Here is a 19,536-nt window from a genome sequence, read left to right on the forward strand (position 1 = left end):
TTTTCTCAGGAGTCTCTGATGAGGAACTATCCATGTAATGTGTACATTAAGCCACTAAGCAGGTAAGATATCTGGTTAATTTAGGTTGGGCTGAATAGTGGCTGGTGTGGTCAGCACAAATACGTATCTTTAGTGTTGATTAAATATTACTTTCAGCAACAGTGATGGCACTTAAATTAATGTGGCGATCACATTGGCTCATTATCGGATCCTTTGTTTTGTTTTGTTGTTTTTCTTATTTACTTTCATTTTTGTCACTTTGCTACACGCTACATGGGCTACAGCCACAGAAAGAAAATAAACCAGCTTTTCATTGTGTTTTGTGTCATTTTGGATGGGAAATTCAAAGCAAGACAAATGTTACTGCTATGTCCCAGCTGTTTTAAAATGACAGTACATCCCTAATGCATATTCAGGATTCTACCACTCTGCTAAGACTGTCAGCTAAGATGTCAATTAGTGCCAATTACACTGAGAGTTTTAGTGATTATTCAACTAATTGTGTACTAGAGAAAGGGGATGGGATTTGATATGCTGCCTTTCTGTGGTTAAAATCAAGGTGGTTTATGTATTATATACAGGTACTTATTCTGTATGTGGGGCAATAGAGGGTTAAGTGACTTGCTCCGAGTCACATGGAGCTGCAGTTCCCCTGGTTCTCAGCCTATTGTACTAACCATTAGACCAACTCCTCCAGGCCAGAACAAACTTTACCAATCTTTCCAGAGTGGCCATCAAATTGCTATCGGATAGATTACCACTTCACACAAATTTACTGACCTACCCAGTGCCCTCCTCTCTTATTTTGTTTTCTCACCAGACTTTTCAGTAAATGTCTGGCCTTTTTGCTAAGGCCGTAGCATGTAGGTAATCTATTAATGGACATTTGCAACACGTTAGTACAATTGCAGGTTAAGGGCCCTGTTTACTAAGGTGCATTAGCATTTTTAACACGCCTACGTGTGCGCTAGTTATGTAGGCGCCTATAGGGATACTGTAGGCGCATACACGGTTAACATGCACACATGGTCAACATGCATTAAAAATGCTGATCAGAGCCTTAAATATTATTCAGCAAATTCATGAATACTGGACAAACACCACATCCTCTTTCCCCCTAATTCTTTAAAAAGCGCTAAAATGTGTGTGCAAATTTGGATGCACACCCAAGTTGTGCATGCATTTCAACTGAATAATGAACTAATTAGCACCAATAATTGGCTTTTAAATAAGCAATTATTAGCACTAATTAAATTATCATGTACGTGCATAAATTTAGGCACAGGATCTGCGCCTAAATTTTACACGCGAGTTGTAAAAGGGGGTGCAGAAATGGGAGGGTCATGGGTGGATTGGGATGAATTGGTGTGCAACTTTTAGTTACGTAAATAATTATAGAATAAGGGGGCTTTGCATGGGCATCTTGGTTGACATTTCCGCTGCACAGCATGAGCGCGTGAGTTCCCAGCGACCCGTTTGTGGCCGACCCCTGATGATGCCTGTATGAGCGAAACACGGACCGTGTAGGGTCATCACACAATATAAGCGTCCTCTCTGCAAGATGAATGGTTCAGTTTAATGGATGAAGTATTGTTGCTGTTCAAGGATTTTACTGGCATATCTGTACAGTGATGAACTGGGTGCTGGTATTTTCACGCCGGTGGACAGTTACTCTACATATAACAGTTTGGAATATCGTGAATTTGTGCTTTTTGTGGTGACTTTACAAGGTCGTTTATCTTTACGAGGATTTTCACCTGATGTACACCCTTCCAATCGAGAACTTGGGTGGGCGGTTACGAGTAGCTGTTCCATCCTTAAGTATTCAATTTAAGATTCAAAAGCAGTGTCGAACTGTTGGATTTGGGTTTGAAACGTTACCACTGGATGACTGGCCCCATGTTGCATATTATGCCACATAATTTATGTATTTGTTAATGCTTGTGATGTATGTATAGTATGTGTTAGGTATGAGACAGGCAAGAGTTGGTTTGTATGCATGAGTGTGAGTGGAGTAGGGATATACATAAGCAGTTTAGTAGGATTTTTAATATATTTGGATATTGAAATAATTAATAAAGAAATTTTGAAGGAGTGAAGCCTGTGAAAACTGGGATTGCTTTAATCAGTGGGATTTGAATTAGAGACTTGAGTATATGTATCGTTAAATAATTTCTGGTTTTTAAAAGAGAGAGAATGTAATCAGATGTATTATTTCTAACTAAAATCTGGACAATAAGTATGTTCTCAATGAAATGAATTGACTATACGCCGTATTTGGTCTTGAAGAAGCCAACCAGATGATCAATGTGGAATAATGAATTAGATGAGTAACACCTGGGGATAATCACGTTAATACCATGTTTCCTTTTTTCTGTTTATTGTTTAATTGATCTCCTTGTCTTATTTTGCTCTCCCTATTTTTCTTCACTTTGTGGTCTAAGAAAGAGAAAGATTGTATATAATCCATATATCTAGTTGGGATTGTTTTCCATGCTTGGAACAAACTCCCTGAGCCCATATGCCGGGCCCCCTCCCTACCCATCTTCAAATCATTTCTCAAAGCCCACCTCTTCAATGTCGCCTTCGGCACCTAATCACTACACCTTTTCTCAGGAAATCTAAACTACCCCAACTTGACATTTCGTCCTTTAGATTGTAAGCTCTTCTGAGCAGGGACTGTCCTTATTTGTTAATTTGTACAGCGCTGCGTAACCCTTGTAGCGCTCTAGAAATGTTAAGTAGTAGTAGTAGTAGTAGTATATTGTATTAATGTGCAATCCTCTCTGTATTACCGTTTGCAAGTGACATTGTAAAATGAAAAATTATAAATAAACGATTTAAATAAATTAAAAAAAATAAAGACATTTTGATACATGTATAGTTGTTAGTAGTAGAGTGTAAATATAGGTACGGGCATTTGTACCACTTTTTCTTTGATACAAATGGCTGTCCCTAAATGTAGGCTCGATCGATGGGCTTAAGTGCTACTCTATAAACTGTGCCTAATTTTAAGCACAGTTTATAGAATAGCATTTTTTCTGCACTGATATAGAATTTAGTCCTTTAAGTGTAAGTCTATAACAGGGTGCCCACTATAGGTGCTGGCTATGATACCTTTTTAAAGTCTATTCTCTACAGAAAATTAGGTGTTGAGCTTACAATTATCTTACTAAGATATCTACTAGTGTCGATGTTATTGTTGCTGCTATAGGAGGAAAGGAGAACACAAAAGTTGTGGAAGTTGCAGCATGTGAGACAATATGTTAGACACTAAGGAATTCATTGATCCACAATCGGGTAAAATGTATAAACTCCATCATAAAACTTCGTGTGAATCTGACTGGGTCATATATGCGATTATATGCCCCTGCAAGAAAGTCTATATTGGGCAAACCTCGAGGAAACTGTCAACGAGGCTCATAGAACATAAAAGTAACATCCATACGAAAACAATCACGGCGCCACTTGCTGCACACTGTGATGTAGCTAAACACTCTTTTGGATCTTTAAAGTGTGTAGTATTACAACAGATGATATGGAATACCATGGGCGGTGACAGAAAACTTGCATTACTACAGCAAGAGCAGAAGTGGATCTATCGTCTTCGGACAACTCAGCCATATGGGCTGAACATTAAGATAGAATGGAATCAATTTTTTTGAACAAACCGGGATCTATGTGGGCGGTTCTACAAATTGACTGTCAATCAAAGGGGAGGAGCCAAAGTGAAGGCGTGTGATGTCAGAGGCTTTTAAGCCTCTCGCCATTTTGTGTGTCCAACTGGATGAATCTGTAATGATCCAGCTATGAAAGTGAGAAGCCGTTTGTGGGTACAAGGTGTGAGGTTATGCTTGGAGGACTGTGCGATGTAATCAATCCGCTCTTTTATAGATACCAGCCGGTGGACACCACGGACACTGATGCAGGAGTCGAAACCTTGGCCAAAGTTGGGCCGTGGTTAGTGGGAAGAGACTGAGCAGAAGACTGGACAGTTGGAAAGATAAGTTTCTTTTCATATTTCGGTTTAAGAGCCACTTGAAAAAGTTTGTGTGAACATTCAAGAATAGTAAAGACAGGAGGTTTTTGTGCCAGTGATGAATGTATGGGCCTCCCTAAGGTTGATTAAAGAATTGACAAAGGAGTTTCTCATCATTTGTTTGAGGCTTTTCCTCCTATAACAGCAACAATAACATCGACACTAGTAGATACCTTAGTAAGTGATCAGTTTATGAACGAAGTGATATTCTACAAGCTCTAGTTAATGACTTACAATTATCTTTCCAGGTACTTCTGAACTGGATTGGCCACTGTTGGAGACAAGATATTGGGCTTAATGGACCTTCAGTCTGTCTCAGCATGGGCAACACTTATGTTCTTATCTCCCTCTGCTAGTTGACGGATATCTTGATATTGTTAGTTCTTCAGCAAATAATGAGTACATGGTGGCATACAGTGCATTTGTGTTATCGTAATGAAAGAGCTGCATCATTTAAACTGAATCATTTGCCGTCTATAGAGAAAATTTGGCAACCTTTAGTTGCTTTGCTGGACACTGGCTAAATAGCTATCTGTTGACGCTTCCATTTCTGATGTTGCTTAGGAAGCAGCTTAAGTTTACGGGTTTATTTTGATGGGCAGACTGGATAGACCTTACAGCAGGGGCGTAGCTACGGGTGGGCCTGGGTGGGAAACTATACTCAGGCCCACCCAGTTGTCCTGATAGGATGTGCGCTTTGGCGCCTTTCTGTCACGGCTCAGTTGAGCCTCCACGACGTGCAGCGTTTCGGTAGCCAGCAGCGCTCCAGTCCTACTCCCGCTCCTACTAGACTTAACTTTTTTTTTTCTTAATTCGGGTCCCCTTTCCTGATCTAGACCTGGCCAGTCTACCGCTGCACTCCCACGATGCTACTCACTATGAGGTCTGACTCTATCTTCACTCTGGACTCTGCTGCTTTGCCTTGCTCTCCCCCCCCCCCCCCCCCCCCCCCGTGCACGCTGGCGCCACAGTGCACTGCAGACCTGGGAAGCTGTGAAACCTGTACTCATCCTTTCAGCACAGTGCAGAATTTGCTTTGGTAACTGCTTAGTAAATCAGGAAAATTCCTTTGAAAACTGCCTTAATTTCTGCCTCTGCTTTCTCTTTATCCCTTCAGAGGCACTTCTATATTGCTTCTTTCATTTGCAAAGCGAAGGTGCTTAAATTAGTGTTGCTGCGGCTCCTTGGCTCCTTTACTGTGCTCTCGCTAGAGCAATATCAGCCTTTTCTTGACCCTGCCCCTCCCCGGCCACCCTCAGCACTGCCCTGCGGCCCCAGGCCAGAACAGGCATAGGAGCCAGCACACACAGAAGGGAGCAGGGTGCTGGAGTCTGCACTGCCTGCCACCACATGCAAGCCAGCTGTCCTCCAGGTAAAATAAATAAAATGTTTTCATTTTAATGTGTACAGTGTACGCAGCTTTGGAATACACTGCCGCGCAACTTAAGAACGATTTACGAACAAGCCTCCTTCCGCAAATTATTGAAGACCCATCTGTTTGAAACAATTTATGGCAAGAGCCAAAACACATAGAGTCCACACTCACTAATCATCAGTGCATCATACATCCACTTCTAACCCTCATCCCCCGTAATTCCACATCACTCATACATTTACTCACAGGAATATGTGCACCATATGTCTCTGTGTCTTAATACTGCCCTTTAAGCTTCCCATTGTCTCTTTCCAACGTTTCAATGTTGATGTCCCATTGTTATATTCTTAATTGATACTTCGATGGTCTCACATAACTTGTACAATGTAACCCATAACCAAGTTGTTAGCAAATGTATTTCCATTATTCATATCTTATTGTAAGCCACACTGAGCCCGCAAAGAGGTGGGAAAATGTGGGATACAAATGCAATAAATAAATAAATAAATAAATAAATAATGTTGGCTGGTGGTGGCTTCCTGGTGGGGGTAGGCTGTTCACTGCCTAGGGCAAAAAAAGGTATGTGTAATCATTAATATACCTTTTTTTCCTACAGTGAAGAGTCCAAAATATACCTTTATTTTGCCCTAGACAGCGAAGAGCCCACCCCCCACCCAGAAACCCACCAACAATACATTTTAGTAGTGACCAGGTTAAAATTTTAAAAAGGTTGTAAATGTTGGTGGGTTTTTGGGTGAGGTTGGTCTCTGCATTGCCCAGGTTAAAAAAAATGTTCTAAATTTAATGTAGGCAGGTCTCTGGGTGTAGGTGGGCTCTGCAGGGACCAGGACATTAAAAAAAAATGTATATTTAGTGCTGGTGTCCTTTGGGGGAGGGGGGAGGAGATGACAGACCATGGGGGATGGCTAGGGGGTAGGACAGGGCTGACACTAGGCTACAGGGAGGAGTGGGAGAGGGGGTAAGGTAGGGCTGATGCCTAGCTGTGGGATGAATGGTGGGGATGGGCTGATACTGGGCTATGGGGATGGTTGGGGTGGAGAGGATAAGGTACAGAAGGGAAAGGCTGATGCTAGCTAAGGATGGACTTATGTCTGGTCAAGTTTGATATGGCATAACATAACTATAATTAAAAATATTGTTTTTTCCATTAAATATGTTTGGGGTTTATGTTGATGCAGGGCAGCTGTTGGGCAGAGAAATCCATCATCAAGTGCATTCTAAGGCATTATTTTGTAGTATGCCAAGAAACACTACTCATGCTTATATACATAGTGCCCACCCATGTTAGCTCTGGGCCCACCCAAAATGTCAGGTCTGGCTACGCCACTGCCTTACAGGTCTTTTATTGACCTATAAGTGCATTCACTCTGCAGCTCCTCAGTACCTCTCCACTCTCATCTCTCCCTACATTCCTCCCTGGGAATTCCGTTCACTGGGTAAATCTCTCTTATCTGCACCCTTCTCCTCCACTGCTAACTCCACACTCCGTTCCTTTTATCTTGCTGCACCATATGCCTGGAATAGACTTCCTGAGCTGGTACGTCAAGCTCCATCTCTGGCCGTCTTCAAATCTAAGCTAAAAGCCCACCTTTTTGATGCTGCTTTTAACTCCTAACCCTTATTCACTTGTTCAGAACCCTTATTTTATCATCCTCACTTTAATATTCCCTTATCTCTTGTTTGTCTGTCCTAATTAGATTGTAAGCTCTGTCGAGCAGGGACTGTCTCTTCATGTTCAAGTGTACAGCGCTGCGTACGTCTAGTAGCGCTATAGAAATGATTAGTAGTAGTAGTAGTATCTGCCTTCATCTACTGTGTTACTATGTTTATGGGCAGTATATTCCATCTGAGACTAGAAAAGTATGATTGGAGCCCTGTGCTTGGTCTCATAATTTTATCTTTTATGCAAGCATTATTCCCTGCATAATGTTCCATTAGCCTTGTTTCCTTTTAGTGTTGGTTTTCTTTTGTTTTATGTTTCCGCTTTGTATGATATTTCCAAATTTAATAAAGGAAATTGAACTAAACGAAAAAAGAGAAGTAGATGTCTAGTTTTCATTATAGAATACTAGCTAAATAGTCCAAAAACCACATATATTATGATCCCTTACAGCTGGATGTACAAAATATATTTTTGTAGTGCCGGATATGATGTCACTCTAGGGGTAGGAAGTGCCACTGGGCTGCTGCATTAGCCCGGCGGTACTTCCTGTATAGCAAGCTTTCAAATCTGTACTGATACTTCTGGAACCTCATAGGCCTGCTCGGAGAATGTTAACATCATTACACCAGAAAGACCAGTGAACAGAAGCTGCGTGAAAAGTGCCGAGACATTTGGTTCATTTACTGAAGTGGATTGAGTGTCAATAGCAGCTTCATCCCATTGTTCCCGTAACTTTATTAAACTTTTGAGATGGGAAGAAGGGAGATTGTGCCCGAAGGAAAACATATGAACTGGAGAAATAAATAAAAACATTAGTAATGTATCTCTTATATTTCTCCCGAGAAAGATTTCATACTGACCTGTGATTCTATTATATTTAATATTATTCTGTTTCCCTTTTTAACGTGTATTTGCTGCTTCAATTGTATTTATTTATTCATGACATTTATTAGATTTACTCTCCAGTACAGGGGATTGTATAGTTTGAAGCTTAGCATGGGGCAAGCAAACAGGATCTCTAAGGGAGAGGAAGGGCTAGGAAATGGTATGGATGGGCAGGCTGGACCGGCCATATGGTCTTTATACTACTACTACTACTTAGCATTTCTATAGCGCTGCCAGGGTTACGCAGCGCTGTACAAGTTTAGCATGGGGAAGGACAGTCCCTGCTCAAGAGAGCTTACAATCTAAAGGTTACAAACTATGTAGTCAGTGTAGGTAACATGAATGGGGAAGGTGGTTAGGCGCCAAAAGCAAGGGAGAAGAGATGGGCTTTGAGTAAGGACTTCATTTTCTCTGTTTTTCCTTTATCTGTCTTTCTTCTTTTTAGCTCATAAAGAATCCTATTTCCTAAGTGTTATTAATGCAGAAACCCACTTTAAATACTGAATTTGTCATTTACCCCCCGATTCTATTCTATTCTGGTACTTATATCCCACTCATATCTACCCAGGAATCAAAGCGGGTAACACAGCAAATCTCTGAAGACAAGTAACTTGCCCTTTAGAAAGAAGCAAAATTTGGGGTTCAAAGATGAATATATTTCCTGACCTATCAAGGGAATCGCAGACTAGGAGGCGTGAACTCTTGGCTTTTAAGCCAGGAATCATTGCCCTAGGTGGGACCTTCCTAGTGCGATTCCCTTGTAAGTGTTTTATTTCCATTTTACTTATTTGTTGAACCTAAGAAATTACAAGAGTTTGTGGAGTTAAAAGAACAGATGAAGAACCCTCTGCAGCAACTTCCTTTAGTTACCACTGTACCGGCTGCAATTACCGATTAACCTTCCTCCCTCAGAAAATGTGAATTGTAAGATTAACCATTTTGAGTTTTTCTTATTTTCTTTGAGATTGTTTTCCTGATCTTGGATCTCCCAATTGTGGACAATTATATAATATATATTGATGAGAGAAAATGTTTTCTTTTTCCTTTATATTAATTTCTGTTTTTCCTTACATTTATGTGATAAATGTGATTGTAATTAAGTAAAATCATAAATAAAATTTAAAAAAAAGAAAGAAGCAAAATTAAAATATTAAAAATTCACTAATTAAAATCATAAAATTCACGAATTAAAATCATAAAATTTACTAAAAAGAAAGGTCTTTAAACCTTTACGAAATTGAAGATTATTACATAAAGACCTACTCCCCTGTTTACTAAGCCATGCGGCAATGCCGACAGAGCTCATTCTTTTGTCGGCATTAGTGCACGGCAGCCGCTAGCATGATTTAGTGAACAGGGGAGCTAATTTGCAAAGGTACTATATTCCATATCTTACTGGACACAACAGAGAAAGAACTTCCATGAAATTGCTTTAGTTTAATATACTTAACCAAAGGAAATCTCAAATCAAGCACAGAACTAAGACGAGAGCTCGCTCTTAAGGAAGAGATAGTTAACAATTCAGTAACAGATAATGGACAATTTCCTGAAATAATTTTAAAATTTGGGTGGCAACACCAGTAACTGGGAAGCAAAACCAGTGCTAGGCAGACTTCTACGGTCTACGCCCTGATCGTAACTGAATAGATATGGACGGGCTGGAGTGTAAATCTTAAGGGGCTTCGATGTTAGCTTCAGAACTTTTAGTACAAGAACAGTGTGGGGCAGACGTCTATGGTCTAGGCCCTGAAAATGGCAAGGACAAATCAAGACTAGTATCATGTACCATATGTAATGAGTTTATCTTGTTGGGCAGACTGGATGGACCGTTCAGGCCTTTATCTGCCGTCATTTACTATGTTACTGTTGGGCTCATTTTCAAAACAGAAAAACGTCTAAAAAGTGGCATAAAGCAGCATTTGGATGTTTTTTCGAAACCTATTTTTAGACGTTTTTCTTTGAAGTCCGTCAGAAGTGCATCCAAATCTCAAGGGGGCAATCAGGGGCGTGTTCAGGGCGGGTCTTGGGCGTTCCTGAGACTTAGAAGTTTTCAAACCATAATGGAAGAAAACAAAAATGTCCAGGACTAAAACAAAGACGTTTTGAGCTAGAATAAGGCACAAAAGGATGCACTAAATACCCAGATGACCACTGGAGGGAATCATGGATGACCTCCCCTTATTCCACCAGTGGTCACTAACCTCCTCCCACCCCCCAAATACGTGATGATAAACATTACTTACCAGCCTCTGTGCCAGCCTCAGATGTTATATTCAGGTCCATTAGAACAGCATGCAGGTCCCTGGACTAGTCTAGTGGCGGGTGCAGTGCACTGCAGACAGTGGACCCAAGCTCCTACCTCCCCCTACCTGTTACGCTTGTGGAAGAAACTGTGAGCCCTCCAAAACTCACCAGAAACCCACTGTACCCACATATAGGTGCCCCCTTCACCCGTAAGGGCTATAGTAGTGGTGTACAGTTGGGGTAGAGGATTTGGGGGGCTCAGCAGACAGGGTAAGGGAGTAATGGTCAGATGTGTACCTGGGTGCATTTTACGAAGTCCACTGCAGTGTTCCCTAGGGTGCTCTATTGCTTCCTGCGATGTCAGGGAAAACAGTGTACTAAAAATGGTGGCTCATCCTACATCCCAATGGCTTGATTTTGTGCATTTTGCACTTGGACTTTTTTTTTCGAAAATGGACCAAAAAAAAAATAAAATGTTCAAATCACAAAACCTTCTATTTTCGAAAACAAAAGCTAGATGTTTTTCTTTTTTGAAAATGAACTTCTTTGCTATTCAGATTTTGGATGTTTTTTTTGCAAAACGTCCAAAGTCGGACTTAGACGTCATATCGAAAATGCCCCTCTATGTAATATGCTACCTTAAATTCCACCTGGGTCACAATGGTCAACCAATGCAATTTACTCAATAAAGGAGATGCCTGATCAAACATTTTCATCTATAAAATAATTGAGTTGCAATGTTCTGAGGAAGTTGGAGTTTATATAAAACTTTATGCTGTAAACCAGCACATAGAACAGTGCAATAATCAAGTCGAGTCAAAACCAGGACCCGAAAATTCACCTGAAAAATAATGACCTCACTGTTCTTAAATGATGTAATTTATTAAAAAAACCTTCCTACTCAAATTATTTACCTGATTTTCCAGAGTTAGCTCAGAATCTAGATTAAACCCCCAAACCCTTGAAGAAACTTCAAAAGATAATTCTTCTCTTGATTTATATTTTATAAGCTTAGGAATACCTGAATTCGAAGTACCAAAATACAACAACTTAGTTTTGGTAGTATTCCATTTTAATACATTTTTTGAAGCCTATCTTTGAGTTCTCTCTATACTATCGAAACTTACCGTATTTTTCGGACTATAAGACGCACCGGACCATAAGACGCACCTAGGTTTTAGAGGAGGGAAATAGGAAAAAAAAATTTTCCTGTTTCCCTCCTCTAAAACCTAGATGCTCCGGTGCGTCTTGTCCGAGTTTTGGATCGCCCTCCCCTACTTACGTGACGCGATGTTCCCTGGTGGTCTAGTGACGTCGGGGCAGGAAAGAGCCCCCTCTTTCCTGCCCAGCGCGCTGCTCTCCGTGCTCCTGACTGCTTCCTGACGGTCTCAGCGAGATTCAAAATGGCCGCCGAGAAGCTCGGCGGCCATTTTGAATCTCGCCGAGACCGTCAGGAAGCAGTCAGGAGCACGGAGAGCAGCGCGCTGGGCATGAAAGAGGGGGCTCTTTCCTACCCCGACGTCACTAGACCACCAGGGAACATCGCGTCACGTAAGTAGGGGAGGGCGATCCAAAACTCGCTACCTTCGGACTATAAGACGCACCCCCCATTTTCCTCCCAAATTTTGGGGGAAAAAAGTGCGTCTTATAGTCCAAAAAATACGGTAAGTGGCAACTTTGTTCACAATCATGACCTTGTGGAATCAAAATAAAAATATCTGCAAAAGATAAAACCAGATGTTGTGAGGATTCCATAAAAGCACCCAAGGAACTCATAAACGCATTAAAATGACTTGGAGACAATGGAGAGCCCTGGAGAACTCCATATTTTGGGGTCCAAGATCTAGAAAATTCAGCATTCTTCTTCATGCTGTAATTTTGTTTTGTAAGGAAACCTTTAATCCACTCTAAAATTGCTCCTGCATAATCAAGCTTAGTCAGCCTTTCTACAAGCAATTCATGATCCACCGTATCAAATGCCCCAGAAATGTCAAATCGGAAACGAACAGATTTTATATATGGCGCCCAGATTTCAGTGTGCTGCCGAGATGCATTCGCAACTTAATTGCTTAACGAGCCATCAACTATCAATAATTAATTATTGATGTTTATTGGCAACAATTAGGTTTTGTGTGCAGATCTGACTGTGCACTATTCCATAACACTGCGTGCCCAGATCCCATAGCACATAACCCAAAAAGGGGGCGTAGCCACAGGAAGGGCATGGATGTGTCAGGGGCTTTCGGAAAAATTGCATGCGTTGTGACAGAATACTGGCTCAGCGCACCCAACTTGCGTGCCAGTGTTTACACCTGGTTTACCACTTTTTGAACGTTTTTCTGTTTCATTGTATAAATAGGAATAACATGCACTGATGGAGAGCAGTTCAATAAATCTAGCCCCCAGTGTGCTGACCCGCTGCGCAGAGAACCTGATGCCTAGGCCCTGAAAAAAAGTATGCGTGTGTGGTGGGGAGGGGTTAAATAAGAAAATACATTAGCTATACATTTGATAAGTAATGGAAGTAGAGACGTTTTGAAGACTTATGGGCCAATATTTAAACTCTGTAGTCAGTGTTTCTTAAAAAAAAGAAAAGAAAACAACACAACACAACAGGTGTTTAAAGATATACCTGAATACTCAACATCAGCTACTCTCCAGATATTGGTGCTGAATATCCAGATATGCCACTGACCACCACCACTGAAATTCAGAACTTTTTTGCTGTTATGAGTTGTCCAGATATGTACCCGGATACCGGTGCTGAATACTACTATCTCTGGATAAATTTTCATTCTGCCTCAGACCTTCCTGGCACTATGTAGATAGTGTTGGGATAATCCGCAGGGATTATCAGTGGTATTATTTATTTATTTATTACATTTGTATCCCACATTTTCCCACCTATTTTCAGGTTCAATGTGGCTTACGTGGAGGGGCATAATTGAACGAAAACGTCTATCTCCATGGGCGTTTATCTCCGAGAACGGGTCCTTGAAGGGGCGGACCGAACCGTATTTTCGAAAAAAATAGACGTCCATGTTTTATTCGACAATTTGTGAGCTGGGCGTTTTTGTTTTTCAGTGATAATGGAAAATGAAAGCGCCCAGCTCAAAAACGAATAAATCCAAGGCATTTGTTCGTGGGAGGGGCCAGGATTCGTAGTGCACTGGTCCCCCTCACATGCCAGGACACCAACCGGGCACCCTAGGGGGCACTTTTACAAAAACAAAAAAAAGGTTAAAGAGCTCCCAGGTGCACAGCACCCTTCCCTTGTGTGTTGAGCCCCCCCAAATCCCCCTCAAAACCCACTGCCCACAAGTCTACACCATTACTATAGCCCTAAGGGGTGAAGGGGGGCACCTACATGTGGGTACAGTGGGTTTGGGGGGGTTGGACGACTAAGCATTAAGCAGCACAATTGTAACAGGTAGGGGGGGGATGGGCCTGGGTCCACCTGCCTGAAGTCCACTGCACCCCCAAACAACTGCTCCAGGGACCTTTATACTGCTGCCAGGGAGGTGGGTATGACATTTGAGGGTGAAAATAAAAAGTTGTGAAACATCATGTTTTGTGGTGGGAGGGGGTTAGTGACCACTGGGGGAGTCAGGGGAGGTCATCCCCGATTCCCTCTGGTGGTAATCTGGTCATTTAAGGCACTTTTTGGGGCCTTATTCGTGAAAAAACAGGGTCCAGGAAAAGTGCCCTAAATTCTAGCTACAAACGCATACTTTTTTTCCATTATCGGCGAAAGGCGCCCATCTCTCTTCGGCCGATAACCACGCCCCAGTTCCACCCTCGCCACGCCTCCGACACGCCCCCGTCAACTTTGTACGCTTCCGCAATGGAGTGCAGTTGAAAACGTCCAAAATCGGCTTTCCATTATACTGATCTATTCGTTTTTGTGAGATAAACGTCTATCTCCCGATTTGGGTCGAAATCTAGACGTTTTTCTCTTTCAATTATAAGGTGGATAGTACCGTAGTGGTGTTCGCCAGTTCCGGAATGAACAAATACAGGTGTTATTGTAGTAGAATAGGTTCATGTAAGGTAGGTATATTAGGGAATTTAGGAAGGAAGAGGGAAGTTGGGGTGTGTCCATTACGATTTCTGGTTTTGTTGTGTTGCAGGTGCTCAGGCTTTTACGTTGGGTTGGTGGGATATGCCTTTCTGAACAGGTTTGCTTTTAGTTCTTTCCGGAAATTTAGGAGGTCGTCCGTTGTTTTTACTACTTCTGGCAGTGCGTTCCATAGTTGTGCGGTTAAATAGGAAAAGCTGGATGCATACGTTAATTTGTATTTATTTTACTTTGAGTCCTCTGCTGCTTGGGTAGTGAAGATTTAGGTATGTTCGTGCTGATCTTGTTGCGTTTCTGGTCTATGAGGTCTGTCATGTATCCCGGGGCTTCGCTGTAGACAATTTTATGAACCAGGGTGCGGATTTTAAAAGCAATACATTCTTTGATTGGGAGCCAGTGCAGTTTTTCCCAGAGGGGTTTGGCGCTTAATATGCTGAAAATCCAGATATGGCCATAGTCAGTGCCGCTAATCTGGGTAGCTGGAACTGCTGCTATTACCCAAACAAGCAGCTTTGAATATTGGGTCCTTAACATACCACTAGCTGCAAAAATCCAAAAGACTTGTACAGCAAGTTAGGTAGACTGCATTAACTATGCAAATTTTTTTAACATGCAGGTTGTTGTCAATTAAACATACATTACACATCTTTAAAACAGCAGGTGACAAATACCATGCAACCATTTAAGATGGAACAACACAGGTTAGGTTGGGAGAAACACAGGAAAGATGTGAAACAGGAATAGATGAACAAGTCACACATCTATGAAAGGTAGGCAATGGGACATGTAGAAGTGACCACCTCACAAGTGACTGTAAAAAAGGACAGATACCTACCCCAACTTGTGCTATCTAGCTATCGACCTGTGGGCTTATAGTATCAGCAATGGAGTTACCAAATGAATCACTGGTGGATGGGGCCTGAGATCCATCAGGCTAAAACATAAGAACATAATACCCTTTTTCTCAGCAATGGAAAGGAAATAATTTTGTTTGACATTAACGTGAACAGTCAAAAAGTATTTCGTAATACCAATATATCCAACAGAAGTATAACAAGCTCAACTAATTTATATAACACTTATCTTATACTGAGACAATATTTGATAAAGAGCAATCTACAACCTCCCTTTAAAAATGTCTATTCATGCAACATTCCCCATGGTACAATTTACCATCTTTTTCCGTAACTTTCTTTGAGCAAAATTTACTGAATGCATTTCTCCCATTTTGCATCTATGAGAAAACATTCTTAGCATCTCTGTCCCTTTGTGATCTCAAGTGAGGTAACTGCTCAGCTATTTAAAGTCACACTTACTGCATCCATCTCTTCACTTTTACTTGGTCCTTCTTCATATCCTTCTTCAAAGATGTCATCTGCTGTGGGGTCACTCGTATGAGATGCGGATGATTTGGATGGAGAACTTTGTCTTGGGGCAGGGGTTGGAGCTGGAAAGTGAAGGAAATAATTGTGAGGATGAGGGCAATGATCCACTGAAGATTCAATGACAATCCAAGCAGAAAGAAATACACTACAAGTCCGAAGATGTCTCTGCCTTAATCTCTGTATTAATGTTTGCTGCATAGCCCATTATATTCTGGAATTATGCAGTGATGTACCTAGAAATATATTACAACCTTTTCTTGTAAGATAGTCCCAAGAATGCACATTCCTCTGAACTCCATATGTCATTTCTCATTACATATTTCCCTGGCATAAGATAAAGAGACTCCATCAACCTTTGCTGTTTAGACTCAGTGGTTCGAAACTAATAATTTTCATCTTAAGCTTGCTTCAACCTGTTCGGAAACACAGTTCACAAACAGGTACATTTGTCATTTAGCTGGGTGACTGCTAGGTGAATATACAGCAAATAAGTAATTTCAGATTCTATCAGCAGCTGGTCATGATGTGTTTTTAACTAAATTCAATAAGCAAGGTCATTGAAAAGATCCATCAAATTCTACCAAACTTACTTGGAACCTTTTTTTTTTTCCAAATAAAACAACCTCTTATGTCTTCTGTCTATTCTTGTATAATTGTAACCAGAAACTCAGGATTTTTTGAAACATAAATCTACATTCTGTAAGTTATATTTTGCAGACATTTGCAAAGTCATCCAGTAACTGCCTGGCAAAGGTACTGTGGTTGATAAATGTCACATTGATTATACATTTTCAAGAAACAGAGCTGAAGTTAAAGATGGCAAGGTGATAATTTCTCTTTAAAATAATTAGTACAATTTACCATGATAAGTGCACTGATACATTTACAGTCTTATTCTCCTTGGATGACTGAATTCCAAACCAATTAAAATTATTTTGACATGTTTTGCATAGAAGATAGTCTTGTGTCTATTAGATCTCCCTCCTGTGATCTCAAATGCTATTGAGTTAATTTATTCTGCATTACAATGGACATTTGGTTCAAAGTCATGATTCTTATGCTCTAAACATCTCAAATCCTTGGCCCTAATTATTTATGAGAAAAAAAAAACTGGCCAGAAATGGATCTTGACTTGCCCAGGAACAGAAAAGATAAACAATGACAAATTAGGATCCTAGGAGGTCAACGCTGATTTCCTTACTCACGTGAATTTGTAGAAGGAGAGGTGGAGGTCATAGGAGTCAAATTCAGCTGGGAGATATCGAAGTCATCGCAATCATCGACTTCCTGTGCCAGCCCAACTTTGTCAAAATAACTTGAGAAGGCATCTGAGGTACAAGAAAGGGAAGGCTGGTCTGGTATTCTGGATGGCACTGGTGGAGGATTAGCCATCTGAAAATCTTTAAACATTTCATTTCCCATTTTCAGTCCTGGTCCCTGTGGACTTAATCGTATGGAATCACTTGTTGGTTGAACAGTAGCTACAGGAGTTGTGGTACCTTGAAACATGGCTGCTTGAAAAGGTATAACAGTTTGTGTTGGCATGAAGGCAGCAGGTGGAAACTGACCAGCCACAGGTGGCCATGATTGCTGGGAAGTAGGAAAAAGACCAGGCTGGCCCCATGCTATCTGTTGGCCTCCCTGCATCACCTGAGCCATTGGAGATTGTCCACCTAAGACCATTTGTTGCTGAACTAGCGATTGTTGTCCCCAAAAAGAAGACTGGATGGCTCCCATTGCAACATAACCTTATAAAACATGAAAGAACAAATGTCAGTACTTTAAATCTGGACAAGAAGAGAAAGATCCCACTCTGAGGGAAAATATAGCAATGTTTGTGTTGATATTCATAAGCTCTTATCAGGGAAGCAGCACCTGCTACCTGGTAAGTGCTGCTAACTGGGGCCAGCCAGCAATTTTCAGTAGCATTTATTTGGATTATCTGCAGCTGAAAATCACTACAAACCACCAAAAGGCGATATGAATATCTAAAACGTCAACCTCAGATCCACCTACATGTGATACAAAAGTGATGATCACAACTATTTAGATAATTTTATAAAACCATCAACCTCTGCTGAGTACCCGTCTATACAAATAATGTATCATCTATAAATCTCCTCCACAATTAAACTTGAGAAAAGTGTTCAGCGGAAGACACAAACACGCATGCATTGGCACTTTTTGGCAGTTGGATTGTTGAGCGGAGCCATGTTGCAAACAGCTCTTTCTATTTTCTTATTGAGAAATTACATACTTAAGGTATGTGTTATGGGGGGGGGGGGGGGGGTTGTAATTTGGTCCACAACACAATAAAATGTTCACTTTTGGAGATTATGTTAGAATGTTTAAGATACATGCATGTTACATTGCTTTTTAGAATCTCCTGATGACGCTTTTTAGTGAAACATAGTATCTATCCATGTAGAGGTTCAGGACATAGCAAGTATATAAGCTCATTAAGAGAGATTTCGGATGAGAAAGTACAAGGGATAAAATCATTAGGATAACTGCATGATGGATTTTGAGCATTTAGACATGTACTTTGGACATCACAGATTGGATTATTATGTGAATGAGTAGCTCCAACTGATGAACCCTACCCTCCTTGACTGTATCTTCAAAGACTCAAGAGCACGTGAAAGGCATTTGGGACTTTCATAAGTATCACTGATAAATTAAGTATATGTTTATTGGGATCAGTGAATAATATGTAACAAATGTAATAGAAACTGCAAGGTGTTATTATATCATTTCTATCGAATGATAATGCCTCTCGTTCTATGGATAAATCTCTCTTGTCTGTCCCCTTCTCCTCTACTGCTAATTCCAGACTCCATTCCTTTTATCTCGCTGCACCTCAGGCCTGGAATAGACTTCCCGAGCTTGTATGCCTAGCCCCGTCTTTGGCCGTTTTCAAATCCAGGCTAAAAGCCCACCTCTTTAATGCTGCTTTTAACTCCTAACCACTACTCACTTGCCCTGTACCCTTTTATCCCCACCTATTTAATTCCCATGAGTTGTTCTGTCTGTTTGTCTGCCCTATTTAGATTGTGAGCTCTCTGAGCAGGGACTGTCTTTTCTGTACAGCGCTGCGTATGCCTTGTAGCGCTATAGAAGTGATAAGTAGTAGTAGTAGTAGTAGTCATTTGAACAGCAGATGTGGTTATTGAAAAACTTTAAGGGCCCTTTTACTAAGGCATGCCAAAGAATGGCCCATGCTAGTGTAGGTGCATGTTTTGGGTGCGCGTAGATCCATTTTTCAACTCGCCTGTAAAAAATGCCTTTTTTTATAATTTTTGACAAAAATGGACGTGCGGCAAAATAAAAATTGGCACACATCCATTTTGGGTCGGAGATCTTACCGCCAGCCATTGACTTAGTGGTATGATCTCTCACATTAACCATGCAGTAATCATCTATGTGTGTCAAGTTGGAATTACCGCCTGATTTTCACCGTGCACCAGAAAATATATTTTATTTTGTATATATGCATATGTTTTCTGGCAAATGTAGCGAATGCGCTTAAAAAATAAAATTACCACACGGGCCATGCAGGAGCCAGGCGGTATCTCCAAATTGACACGCATTGGGTGCGAGTAGGCGCCTATGTGGCTTAGTAAAAGGACCCCTTATTGTGCTCATCAGTGGATGGGATGATAAGGTATTTATAAATATACTAGTAAAAAAGGCCCGTTTCTGACACAAATGAAATGGGAGCTAGCAAGGTTTTCCTCATTTAGCAGTTGCCTGTGAGGTGCGATGCCCCCCCTCCCGGCACCATCCCACCCACGGCGATGCATCCGGCCGCAGCCTTCCGACCCACCGTGCCCATCGCACCCACCT

At 41.2% G+C, this 19,536-nt stretch overlaps 1 protein-coding gene across 9 annotated transcripts in view; it reads right to left on the reverse strand.

Moving 5' to 3' along the window:
• The window catches only part of LOC115472873 (disabled homolog 1-like), a 610,553-nt gene that overhangs the window by 14,041 nt on the left and 576,976 nt on the right, over window positions 1-19,536 (reverse strand). For 8 of the 9 annotated variants that reach the window (XM_030207354.1, XM_030207353.1, XM_030207360.1 and 5 more), the window contains 3 exons: window positions 16,896-17,438; window positions 15,622-15,752; window positions 15,141-15,239 (listed from right to left, as the gene is read on the reverse strand). In XM_030207354.1, the coding sequence (XP_030063214.1) occupies window positions 15,156-15,239; window positions 15,622-15,752; window positions 16,896-17,438 (758 nt within the window). In that variant the 3' untranslated portion in view covers window positions 15,141-15,155. Of the gene's footprint in view, window positions 1-15,140; window positions 15,240-15,621; window positions 15,753-16,895; window positions 17,439-19,536 lie in introns of those variants that run through there. The other variant, XM_030207355.1, reaches the window with a different exon arrangement.

This window comes from Microcaecilia unicolor, chromosome 6 (assembly GCF_901765095.1).
Source record: "Microcaecilia unicolor chromosome 6, aMicUni1.1, whole genome shotgun sequence".
Taxonomy (NCBI): Eukaryota; Metazoa; Chordata; class Amphibia; order Gymnophiona; family Siphonopidae; genus Microcaecilia; species Microcaecilia unicolor.